Genomic DNA, 13,329 nt, shown 5'->3' with positions numbered 1-13,329 from the left:
GGGATTGTGTACTAGGGAGGGAGTGTTTCTTTTACTTTTGAAAGAGAGGAGCGCACTGGGGGGCAGGGGCAGAGGGCTGGGCGGGTAGAGAAGTGCATCAATGAATGAATGGAAATCCAAATTCTCTGTAAATGTTCATTAAAATTATTTTTTAAAAAAGAAGAAACCTCTTTCAGAGAAAAAAAATATGGAGATAGGACACATCCTTGGTGTATACCCTTCCCTATTTTGAACCATGCAGTGATTACTTCCTCTGTTCTGACAACTGCCTCCTGGGCAGAGTAAAGGTTCTGCATAAGGACAATAAAGTGTTCTTGGATTCTTACTCTTCTGTCAGCCAGTTTGTTGTGATTCACACAGTCAAATGCCTTTGCATAATTAGTGGAACACAGACATTCTTTTGGTATTCTCTGCTTTCAGTCAAGATCCATCTAATATTAGCTACAATATCCCTAAAACCACTACCCCTTCTAAATGCAGCCTGCACTTCTGGCAGTTCTCTTTTGATGTGTTGTTCCAGTCATTTTTGGATAATCTTCAGGAGAATCTTGCTCGCATGTTATATTAATGATATAATTTCCACTCTCTGTCAAATAACCTTTTTCTGGAAGGGAAACAAACATAGATCTCTTCCAGTCAATTGGCCGGGTGGTTGTCTTCCAGATTTCTTGGCACAGCTTGGTGATCACATCTAGGGAAGCATTCATTTGTTGATACGAATCAATTGGTATATTGTCAATTCTTGGGGCCTCATTTATTGCTAATTCTTTCAGAGCAGCTTAAACTTCTTCCTTCATCACCCTAGGCTCTGTTTCGTGAAATTTTCAGTGTCCACCAATTACATAAAATTAAATATACCAATGAAAGAATTTTCCTTTTACTTTTCAAGAGAAGAGTGAACAGGGCAGGGAGAGGTGGGCAGGGAGAAAATGCAACAATGAATGAATGGAAATACAAAATCTATGTAAATGTTCATTAAAATTTTAAAAAAATGATAACACATGTCCCATTGAATAAGGAGTTGTCTTGTCCTTCCAAAGACAAGCAGTTTGAATTCATCCATTGCTCCATGGAAGAAAAATTACAATCTTCCTCACTGTGATTCACAGTCTTTGAAAACTCACTGGAAGGTCAGTTAGTACTCATTCAATGGTATATAACAATAACATCAACAAATAGCTCATTATTATTCAGTATTTATTATGTCTGATTATTTTATTTAATTGTAATGAATTAGTTTTTTACAGATACAATAGCCAGATTGGCAATTACTGGTTTTCATCCAGCCATTTGTCACATGCAAACATGTATTACTAGAATCTTCATGTCTTGGCAATATTAATCTGGAAGAGAAAATATTTTATATATCAATTATAGTCAAACAAATACACATTTTTTATATCATAGCCAACACTAATTGGACAAATAATGAAGACTATTTTATATAAAATATAAAATTCAACATTAAAACTAGAACTGATTACAATTCTACTATTAAGTAGAACTGCTTTTAATTCTGGCTGCCATCTCTGTGACCTCAGGCAATAGAAGGACATACTCCAATTTGTTACTGAGATTTACTGAATTTTCTTAAACATTAGCCATTGAGGCTCTGACTTCCTATTTTTAAAAATGATTTTATATTTGTTTATAATTGTTTAAGTTTAAGCTAATATTAGAAATAGAAGAGGGTGGTAGGATATCATTGTATTGCTTTTTTTCATATTAAACATGTTCCAGAAGTTTAAAGTATCAACTAATATATTTTCACAAATAATCAACAAAATATGTACAATTTATATTTCATAGAAAAAGGAACATAAAGCTTAGACAAAAGTAGTTGGAAAATGAAACAAAGATTACATAATTGACATTCATAACTCAAATCCAGCCAAACTTTCTTTAAAGAATGTGCCAGAAAATACTATATTAAACTAAAAACCAAACAAGCAAAATGCAAAAATTACAAAACCTAAACCCAGTGGAGTTAAAATTGGGAAATTAGAGTTTTGATATGTCAAAACTAGTATTTCTAGTATTTCCTAGAATTTACAGTTGATATAAAGAGCCTTCGAACCAGTATCTGAGTGACTATACAATGTACTTTAAATAATAGTAATTATTTTGCAAGGATGGCTTATCTTTTGTTTGTAAATATCTATTAGAGAAGTTTCCTATTCCTATTTAAGCCGTGCACTTTGTTGAATTAAATTATTAGTCATTAGAAGTTTTCCTCTTTCCCATTCAGTTCAATTTTTGATAATTTGATTCAAAATAGTCTTGAAAAACCCAGAGAATATGTTCCTCATTCATTGTCAAAATACTTATGATGTTGAATTGAAACAAATATATTTCAAAATACAGTATTTATTATCTCATCATTGAATTCTTTTTAGAATGTAATCTTGTTTTCAGATTGTTTAACACAGTCATCTTTGGTGAAGTCTAGAAATACGTATTTTTAATAATTGGGTAGCAATTTGGATGTTGTTGTTGTTGTTATGTGCTATCAAGTAACCTGTGACCATAGTGACCCTATGCACAGTAGTTTGAACCCTATCCTGTCTTGAACCAGTCTCACTAATTGCAACACACCAACCCCCATTGTCCCAGTTAAGTCATATGCAAATTATGTAATTCTGCTCTTGCCTGGTATGTGATTTGAATACATAAAAGAGAAGATTTTTTTTCCCCTTGAGTTAAGCTTGTTAAAAATAGAATTTGGTAGTGGGTGCTGGAGCTTAGTCTAGGAGAAAGATTATGTCCCACTCTATACTCTGAGATTTGGAATTTAATAGATTTGTAGACCCACCTTGAATTTTGGATTAAAGACATTAACATTAGAAAGAAAGGCAAACAGGAAAAGAGAGGGAGGGGAAATAAAAGATATTTTGACTTTTAAAAATTAAAACAAGCTGTTTGGCTTCTGAGGCAGGGTAAAGTCAGTACTCATCAGAGCCCACTTCCAAGACTTGAGATTAAAGGGAGCTTGCAAGTATGCTTACTCCTAGAGGCCACCTGGATCCACTGGGGTGAAAGTAGGAGGCATGTAGCAACGACGAGACAGACTGAGCTTGAATGGCTTCTTTCAGTACTGTCCACCTAGCATGCACCAATGTACAGATAAACAAAAAAGGATTGCTGTGTTGAGAAGCAGAAATTCATAAGAATCCCTGGTTTGTTGGCTTGGTTCCATGTGGGAGCTAAATCTGAGTAAAGAAACCAGACGGTCTGAAAGTAGGAAGAAGTATAGACTTCTGATGCAAATTTGGATATATGCACAGATGGCTGGGGATGAGTTGACCAAAACCAAAGAAATGAAGAGATTATGCACTGTGAACTGGTGTTGACTGCTGCAACTTGATGGCTTGCTCTGAATTGAACTTTGTTGTGGATGCAGATATTGAAAGCCTCAAAATTAAAAAAGGTTCTTCACCTAAAGGGACATACTTGTTCTCTCAGAATACTTGTTTGGTAGTTTTGTTATGGCTGTTGAGTCCCCTGCAACTCATAGTGACCATATGTACAATATCTCTGAACACTGCCCTATCCTGAGCCAATCTTAGAGTTCTGACAGACCTAATCCCATTTCTCTAGTCACTGAGTTAATCCATCTCATCTTGTATCTTTCTCTCCTAGTCTGTCCTCCACTCTTCTAAGCATTATGTCCTTCTCCAATGAGTTTTTTGATAGGGATAAGCAAATAAGAATTGGTTATCTAAAATGGGAATCTATATACAGAATAGATTATCCAGGAGGCTGGTTTCTATGAGGAGAAATGTGACAACAGGTTTGGAGGTAGACTCATCAACAATCTGCATTATGCAGATGACACAGCCCTGCTTGCTGAAACTGAGGAGGACCTGAAATGTTTGCTACAGAAGGTCTACCACCTTCTATATGGGTTGATGCTCAACATCAAGAAAACAAAGATTCTCACCACTTGGTTGATTGACAGCATCATGATAGGTGGTGAAGAGAGTGAGATTGTTAAAAGCCTTAGTTTGCTTGGCTCCACAAATCAGCCAGGAAATTAAAAGACACACTGCATTGGAAAAGTCTTCTGTCAGAGACATCTCCAAAGTACTGAAGAACAATGATATCAGTCTGGAGACTAAGGTGCTCAGATATAGGCCATGGTCTTTGCCATTAACTGCTATGTATCAGAAAACTGGACAATGATTATGGATGATAGAAGGAGAATTGATGACTTTGAATTGTGGTGCTAGAGAAGAGTATTACATATATGGACTGCTAGGAGAACAAACAGGTTCGTCCTGGTGAGGTTGAGACCAGGCTGCTCTTTGGAGGCAAGGATTCTGAAGCTTCATCTGACATACTTTGAATATGTTGCAAGGCAGGATCAGTCCTTGTAGAGGGATGTCATGCTTGGGAGGATGGAGGGGCAGAATAGGAGAGAAAGACCCTTGATGAGGTGGAATGATTCAGTGAATGGGGCAATAAGGATAGGTATGTGGGAGACAGTAAGATTTTCACAGAATAGAGCACGGTTTATGGCTGTTGTGCATAGGATTGCTATAAGTCTCAAGTGATTCGGTGGCACATAACAACAACAACAATATGGGAGTATTAAGGCATAAACCTCTGGTGGCCTAGTAGCAAGAAGCTGCTCCACAATCCCATATGCATGTCCACATGTACGTCATTCAAAGCCACTAACTGCTCCACAGGGAAAGGATGGGCAGTCTCCCTCATGCAAATCACTGCTTCTGAATATCCTCAGGAGTGTCAGCTATATGTCACTTCTGACTCTATGGTACACAACAACAACAAGGCATGAGACATGAAATAATTGGTTTATGCCCTTTCATGGATATAGTTATTAGTAAGATGATTGTAAGGGAAAAGTTAATTCTATAAAAAAAAATACTCCAATAATTTTTTTTTTAAAAAATGCAACCTTATTTGGTAATAATTTCTTTACAAATGCAATTGAGATAAAAATAAACATGTACGTACATGGATTAGGACGCAAATGGAAGCCAGTCAGAGAGTTCTTATAAGAGACCGAAATTAGCACAGAGAAAATAGGAAATAGGGCAGAGCTTATAGGTTATGTCTATAGCAGAATCTACTTGTTTCAACTGTGATAGAATTAATCTGTTTACCCAGTATGTAGTAATTTGTTATGAAAATCATAGGAAGTTAATTCAAAGTACACTAGGTGATCTAGACTTCTTAGTCCTAGAAAGTTTGAATGCATACTTTAGGGAAATTACACAGAATGAAACAAACTACATTAAAATTGAGATACCAATTCTATATGGGCTCATTTTAAACTTATCTATAAGTCTATTTATTCAATGTGAAAAAATTTCACGACCAAAAGAACTAATAAACATTATAAATCAAATACATGAAGAAACTTAAGCCCATTACAGCAATCACTTTACTCTTTTCCATCAAGCCTGGCTTTTTCCGGTTGATTTATTATGTAAACTTTAGTCATAAAATCTAACACCTGCATAAATACAGATGAAAAGTTTAGTTGGAAGACAATAATATTATTATACTGGGTTAAAATTTTAAAATCAGAGACTTACTTGTCCAGGATATAATCAGAACCATCTTTCCAAATCCATTTTAGCTGGCTGTTATTGTAATATAAGCTGATCCAAAACTTTTCCCTAATCATATTACATTGCAATTTTGACAAATGTTTTATAAAATTCTGCAGAGATGAGAAACAAATAAGAATTTACGATTGTAGTTACAATTGTAGTTATCTAATTATTAACCTAGAGGACTTAATATTGAGTTATATTTAGTCTGGATATGATCTTAGATCCTAATACTTATGATTTATTAATTGCTACATTTTTTATTTTCTTTTTTTAGTTGACATTACCTTCTAAACATTATTATGTGCTCTGAAGTGAACTAGTTGTCCTGACTATAAACCACAAAAATGAACCCTGGTGACCCAAAATATATAACAAGAAGTAATATTTAATAATGTGAATCCTTAAAAATACATTAACATGGAAAAGACATTTTAAGTTGGAAGGTAGTAGGAAAATTTTTTCACGCACAAATGAATGTGAAAGAAATGGATAAGAAAGAATAGAGAGGAACTCGTTCCTTTAAAGGAGTTCAAGATATCTAGAAGCATAACATGTTTCTCTGAGAATAGAGTAGTACAGGATCGTTAATATCAGAAACCAGAAAAATAAGTATGGACTATATCAAGTATATATCTATATCTCTATCTATCTCTATCTCTCTATCTATCTCTATCTCTCTATCTATCTCTATCTCTATCTATCTCTATATATCTATATCTATCTAATTTGCTATGTACCATCCAGTGGGAACCAATGCATAGCTGATTCTTCAGTTTTCAGAAACAGTAAATAACATGGTAGAAAATTGCAAATCTTCCCCCTGGAGGGCAGTTGGGTGGATTTGATCCACATGCCTTTGAGTTGGCAGTATGGAACAAAACTCCTTTCTACAAAGTCACCAGAATGCTTTCTCTCTGTGCTTATAAATATATATGAGGGCGTTCTAGTGGCCTATTGGCAAGAAGCAGCATTGCAATCCTGAAAGCATGTGGTTCAAGGCACTAGCTATTCCAAAACCCCCTTGTGATTAACAGCCTCTGAAAAACCACAGAAGGGGTCAGCTATGGGTCTGTCCCAACTCAATGGTACAGAACAACAATAATGTTGTTGTTGTTGTTGTTATGTGCCATCAAGTCGCCTCAGAATCATAGCGACCTTATGTACAACAGCCCTAAACCCGGCTCTGTCCTGTGCTAACCTCACTGTCTCTGCCACACTTACCCCATTATCCTAGTTACTAAATCAATCCATCTCTTTGAGGGTCATCCTCTCCTGTGCTGTCCCTCTACCCTCCCAAGTATGATGTCCTTCTCCAAGGATTGGTCCTGCCTTGCAATATGTCCAAGTTTTGTAAGATGAATCTTTAGAATCCTTCTCTTCAAGAAGCAGCCTGGTCTCCACCTCTCCAGAACCAACCTGTTTGTTTAGCCTGTTTGAATATACCATGGGGTCTTCTCAAGCACCACAGCTCAAAGGCATCAACCCTTCTATCCCTTTTATCATTCTTAGTCATTATCCAGTTTTCTGATACATAGCAAGTAACTGCAAAGACTATGGCCAGGTCACCTTAATCAAGCACACCTTAGTCTCTAGATCGACATCATTGCTCTTCAGTACTCTGGAGAGGTCTCTGACATCAGATGTTCCCAAATGCAATTTGTCTTTTAAAATTCCTGGTTGCTGGTACCAAGAATGTTGATTGTGGAAACTAAAGCAAACTAAAGCTGTTAACAATCTCAATCTCTTCACCACCTATCATAATGCTGTTAATCAACCAAGTAGTGAGAATCTTTGTTTTCTTGATGTTGAGCTTCAATTCATATTGAAGGCTGCAGTCCTTGACCTTCTGCAGCAAGTGCTCCAGGTCCTCTTCAGTTTCAGCAAGCAGGGTTATATAACCTGCATAACGCAGATTGTTGATAAGTCTTCCTCTAATCCTGATGCCACACGTCTCCTCATAGAACTCAGCCTCCCAGATAATCTGTTCTTCGTGTAGATTGAAAATGTATGGAGACAGGACACATCCCTGGCATATACCCTTCGCAATTTTTAATCACTCAGTGTTTCCTTGCATACACACACAAACACATACATGGTGATTGTGCACTGTTCATCTACAGATGACATTCCATTAGGTTTTCAGGGGCAATAAATTGCATTGGTGCTTGAGAAGAGTATTGAACATAACATGAGCATCCAAGAGAACAAAAAGGTCTGTCAGTCTGTAAATGTTCATTAAACTAATAAAATTTAATAATAATAATTAAAAAAGGGGGGAAAAGGTCTGTCAGAGAAAGGGTGAAACCAAGTTTCTCTTTGGAGGCAAGGATTTTTTTCAATAAATTTTTTATTAATTTTAATGAACATTTACAGAGATTTTGGATTTCCATTCATTCATTGTTGCACTTTTCTCCCTGCCCATCCCTCTCCCACAGTACACTCTTCTCTTTGGGAAGTAAAAGAAAAATTCTTTCATTGTTTTAAAATCCCTTCCCCCAGGGATTCTGACATTCCTCTCACATATTTGGGGCACATGGCCAGGAGGTACCAGTCCTTGGAGAAGGACATCATGGTTGGAAGGGTGGAGGGACAGCATAGGAGAGCAAAACCTCGGATGAGATGGATTGACACCATAAGTGGGGCTTAGGATTTGTATGGGTCAGTGAGACTTGCTCAGGATGGGGCACGCTTCACAGCTGTTTTATGTAGGGTCACTTTGAGTGGCAGGCAATTGATAGCACATCACAACAAAAATATCTGGCATGAGAGTTGATTGCCTATCTTTCTCTTTCAGAGCAGCTGGTTAATTTGTACTGTGTACATTTATATTGACAGCAAAATTCCTTGTGACTAAGACTTCAGAGATACTTAATGGTGATTGAATTACGCATCCAGATTGCAGTCAAAATATGAAGATATAAAATAATAATATACATTTTATATAGTATTTAGAAAAAACAACATAATGTGAGTGATTTTTAAGATTGTTAGTTATTCTTCAAACTAAATGTCACTTAAAAAATTTCATTACCATTTCTTCTACAGTATTCCATTTGACAAAACTGGAATTTACTTTAGAACAATAAACATTACAATCTTTCCAAGAAAGCTTGTCTCTTGAAAAATAGTAGCATTTTGCTCCATGTTGATGCCAAGGGATTGAACAAGGAGGGAATTCTAAAACTGTGTAAAGAATTTAGAATATCATTAAATATTTTCTGTCATTACATATTTATATAATAACTATATTCTATATATTATAAAAAATTCACATTATAGACTTTATGCTCCTAAATTTATTTTTGATTTATCATAAACAGAATTAACTTCTTTGTAAATATATTGCTTGTAAAACTGTTAAGAAAATATTAAATCTTTTTTAAATCACAAAATTGAAATACTGTGAAATTGAAAATGTACAAACATAGCCAATATATATGTTATCATTGGAAATATAATTATCTTGAAATTAAAACTGGAAATGGAGCCTGTATACTTTCATAAAAGTGTAAGATTTTTCTAAGCTTTATAAGTTAGACAATTATGAATACATAAATTAAAAAATCACAAGAAGATATTCATCCAAAGCAAGCTTCTGCAAATATGACTTTAAAACACTAATTTGAAATCACCTGTTTTGTTTTTTTCCTTGTTAGTGGAGAAATTTCTTGTGTATTCTGCTTGAAATGACTTCTGATTCACTGGAGAGAATTCAGAAACTTCAGTTTCAATATATTTAAGAAAAAATGATTGGTCATTCTTATAAAATTTTAAATAGACATGAATTATAAAAGTGACTTTTTTTTCTGAAGAAATTCTAGCTCAAAACAATGTCACCTATATCCTAGTTGCATTGCAAACCTGATAGTTTTTCCTTTGGACTTCAAACTTAAGACAGCAACATCAATTGTAGCCTGAATTTCTAGGCCATAAAATACACTGAGTCAATTAATTCAAAATGTACACACAAACACACACACACACACACACACACACACACACACATCTACTTTGCTTCTATTATTTAGAGACTTCTGACTAGACAAATTTTATGTTTTATTTGCTTCTTTTTTGAAGGAATACTTTTCTGATTTTTTTTCTGCCTAATATGACTTCTGATGCACTTAAAAGAATACAGATACATACACTTTAAGTTAACAAAGAAAAATAAAGCATTTCTATGACTCGACGGCACATAACAACAACAACAACAGCACCTTTTACTAAGTGTAGGAATAAAAAGACGTCTAAAAAATATCATTTGTTTTTAAGTTTTTATGATTCTCCTCATTATAATCTTGAGCTATAACACTTTTCTTGGATGTTACTCTATATGTTACTAATTACATTAATAAATTTTAATTAAAATAAAGAATGTATGAGCAGTTCAGTGAAAAATGAATATGATTTGCAGACTTTCATCCCAATAAAAAGAAATAATAAACATTATTTTCTTCAAAGAACTCAAATAAAATGAGAGATCATAAATTAAAAAAATTACATAAAGTTCATAATACACTGTTAAGAGAAGATTATTTAAGGAAATTTTTCAAAAACAAAGAGGAAGCAAGGGATTTGTAGCTTAATTCATTACGGTTCAATTCAACTGGCTACTAACAGGATATGTTTATTTTAAAAAAGAAGAAAACAACCCTCTCTGAGTTTGTGCATAAAGCATTATACCTGGTCATGAAATTGAACTGTTTAAAAAATATGAGTATTGAAAAATTGTTATGTCTTCTAACATGGAAACTTACACTTTACTGTTAGGATTCCAACAAGCAAGATAAGTATCAGGCAAATGATTCCAGTAATAACTGCAATGAATTTCCACAAAGAAGGTGGAGTAGAACAATCTAAAGGAAAAAATTAATAAGTGTATGGTATCAAATTCTAGATGTTTATCCAGAGTATACCTCTGTTTAGATGTAGACAGATACATAGCCTTTTTCTAGGCCATCAGATAGCTAAACTCTAACATTGGGAAGAAACTTCCAAAGATTTCATAAACCAATCTGTGTACAGGCACCCAAATCATGCTTTATTTTTGGCAAAACGTTGAAAGAAGGTGTAACCAAAAAAAGTAGACTAAAAGAACCAAAATTAAATAACACACAAACATTTCATTTTTTTATATATTCTTCAAGATAAAATTTAAAATAAACTGTGACTAAGGATGATAGAAGAACTGATGCCTTTGACTTTTTATGCTAGAGAAGAGTATTGAATATATTATGGACTGCTAGAAGAACAAACAAGTTCATCCTAGAGAGGGTGAAGCCAGGCTGCTCCTTGGAAGGAAGAATTCTGAAGCTCTGTCTGAAATACTTTGGACAACTTGCAAGGCAGGATCAGTCCTTGGAGAGGAACATCATGCTTGGGAGGGTGGAGGGACAGCACAAGAGAAGAAGACCCGCAATGAGATGGATTGATTCTGTAACTGGGATAATGGGACAGATGTGTCAAAGACAACAAAGTTGGCAAGAGATAGAGCAGGGTTTGGGGCTGTTGTACATAGGATCACGATGAGTTGCAAGCAACTCGACAGCATATAAAACAACAACATCATAAGATCTGGAAAAGATCTATATTTGTTCCCATTCCAAATAAAGGTGATCCAACAGAGTAAGAAATTATCGGACAGTATCATTAATATCGCATGCAAGATTCTGGTGAAGATTATGCAAAAACAACTGGAACAGCACATCAACAGAGAACTACCAGAAGTGCAGGCTGGGTTTAGAAGGGGTCATAGTTTTAGGGATGGATATTGTATCTAATGTTAGATGGATCTTGGATGAAAGCAGGGAGTACCAAAGGAATTGATTATGCAAAGGTGTTTAACTGTGTGGATCACAACAAACTATGGCTAAGTCTAAGAGGAATGGGAATCCCAGAACACTTGATCATGCTAATGCAAAACATATATTGAACCAGGAGGCAGTCATCAGCACAGAGGCAGGAAACACTGCATGGTTCAAAATTGCAAAGAGTGTATGCCAGGGATGTGTCGTATCCCCATACCTTTTCAATCTATATGCAGAGCAGATTATCTGGGAGGCTGGGTTCTATGAGAAGAAGAAATATGACATCAGGATTGGAGGAAGATTCCTAAACAGTCTGCATTAGCAGATGACACAACTCTGCTTTCTGAAACTGAGGAGGACTTGAAGCGCTTGATGAAGAAGCTCATGGACTGCAGTCTTCAGTATGGATTGAAGCTCAACATCAAGAAAACAAGGATTCTCACCACTGGGCCAATTGGCAGCATCAGTATGGATGGTGAAGAGATTGAGATATAGTTTACTTGGTTCCACAGTCAATGTTCTTGGCAACAGCAGCCAGGAAATCAGGAGATGAATTGCATTGGAAAAGTCAGCTGTGAGGGACCTCTCAAGAGTACTGAAGAGCAATGACATCAGGCTGGAGACTAAGGTGTGCCTGATCCAGGCTATATAATCTTTGCAATTATGTGCTATGCATCAGAAATTTGGACAGTGAATAGGGATGATAGAAAGAGAATTGATGCCTTTGAGCTGTGATGCTGGAGAAGAGTGTTGTATATACCATGGACTGCTAGGAGAATAAACATGCTTGTCCTGGAGAGGGTGAAGCCAGTATGCTCCTTGGAGACAAGGATTCTGAAGCTTCATCTGACATACTTTGGGCATGTTGCAAGGAGGGACTAGTCCTTGGAGAGGGACATCAAGTTTGGGAGAGTAGAGGGATGGCACAGGAGAGGAAGACCCTTGATGAGGTGGATCTATTCCGTGAGTGGAGTGGTGGGAATGAGTGTGTTTGAGATGGCAAGGTTGGCATGGGATAGAACGGCATTTAGGGCTCTTGTACCTAGGGTCGCTATGAGTTGCAAGGGACTCGGTGGCACATTACAACATCGACAACATCATTTGATGCATAAATGTGGACCAAGGTTATGTCTTCTTGATCTAGTGAGCCTATGATCAATTAATCAGAGACTAGCATTGCCACTCTTGCTTTTTTGAGGTTGTCATTTGCTTGATATATTTTTTTCCATGCCTTTGCTTTTGAATTAATGTATTCTGTTAAGGAGAGGAGCATTCATCCAATTACCTAAATATGTAACTTTTGGTTGATAATAATAAAAGCAGTGTGGTCCTACTGCTTTATTCAAGATCGTCCTTTAACAAATTTTTGAAAATCATTTATCATTATGGTTTACATGTCGTCAGTGCTCGGGCTTTGTTACATCTTGACAAGCAGGCTGCCCTGCCCCAGGATGCACACTGAACACTGCGCTATACAGCAAAAAAAAGTGAAACTTAATTTCTTTTAAATTTATGTTGATCTCTGGTAGCATAGAAGAGTAAATATTTTATTACTAACTGAAAGTTTGATTTCTAATAACCAGTTGTTCTTGGAGGAAAAATGAGGAAATCTCCCTCTATTAAGATTTACAGCTTCAGCAACATACAATAAGGAATAAAACATTCAATTCAGAATGGTCTAATGCTATATATATATATATATGTCTAGTGCCTCAAAAATATTACCCCATTAGACATTTCCATCATGTGTGAAGAACTATTGTGCCCATTTTACACAGGAGGAAAACGAAGCTCAGTAAATATTCATATTGAGTTAAAATAAAATCTGTGTTTGCTCACAGGCAAATGTGTCCTTTACCATCTTTGAGGACCTGTCCATATCCACAGACAGGCCTGATGTTACTGAGTGACACACTGTCTATATGGCCAGGAGGGTT

The 13,329-nt window shown here is 35.8% G+C and overlaps 1 protein-coding gene across 1 annotated transcript in view; it reads left to right on the top strand.

Annotated features, from left to right (window-relative positions):
- The window catches only part of LOC102872968 (NKG2-D type II integral membrane protein-like), a 59,796-nt gene extending 46,942 nt beyond the window's left edge, over positions 1-12,854 (top strand). Inside the window, exon 6 of the mRNA XM_006888453.1 lies at positions 12,740-12,854. Coding sequence (XP_006888515.1) covers positions 12,740-12,854 — 115 coding nt within the window. The remainder of the gene's footprint in view (positions 1-12,739) is intronic.
- Positions 12,855-13,329: the final 475 nt, after the last annotated feature.

This window comes from Elephantulus edwardii, unplaced genomic scaffold, assembly GCF_000299155.1.
Source record: "Elephantulus edwardii isolate Elephantulus edwardi_28Jun2011 unplaced genomic scaffold, EleEdw1.0 scaffold00067, whole genome shotgun sequence".
Taxonomy (NCBI): Eukaryota; Metazoa; Chordata; class Mammalia; order Macroscelidea; family Macroscelididae; genus Elephantulus; species Elephantulus edwardii.
Note: the sequence above shows the minus strand (reverse complement) of the source record. Positions and strands in the feature narration are given on the sequence as shown.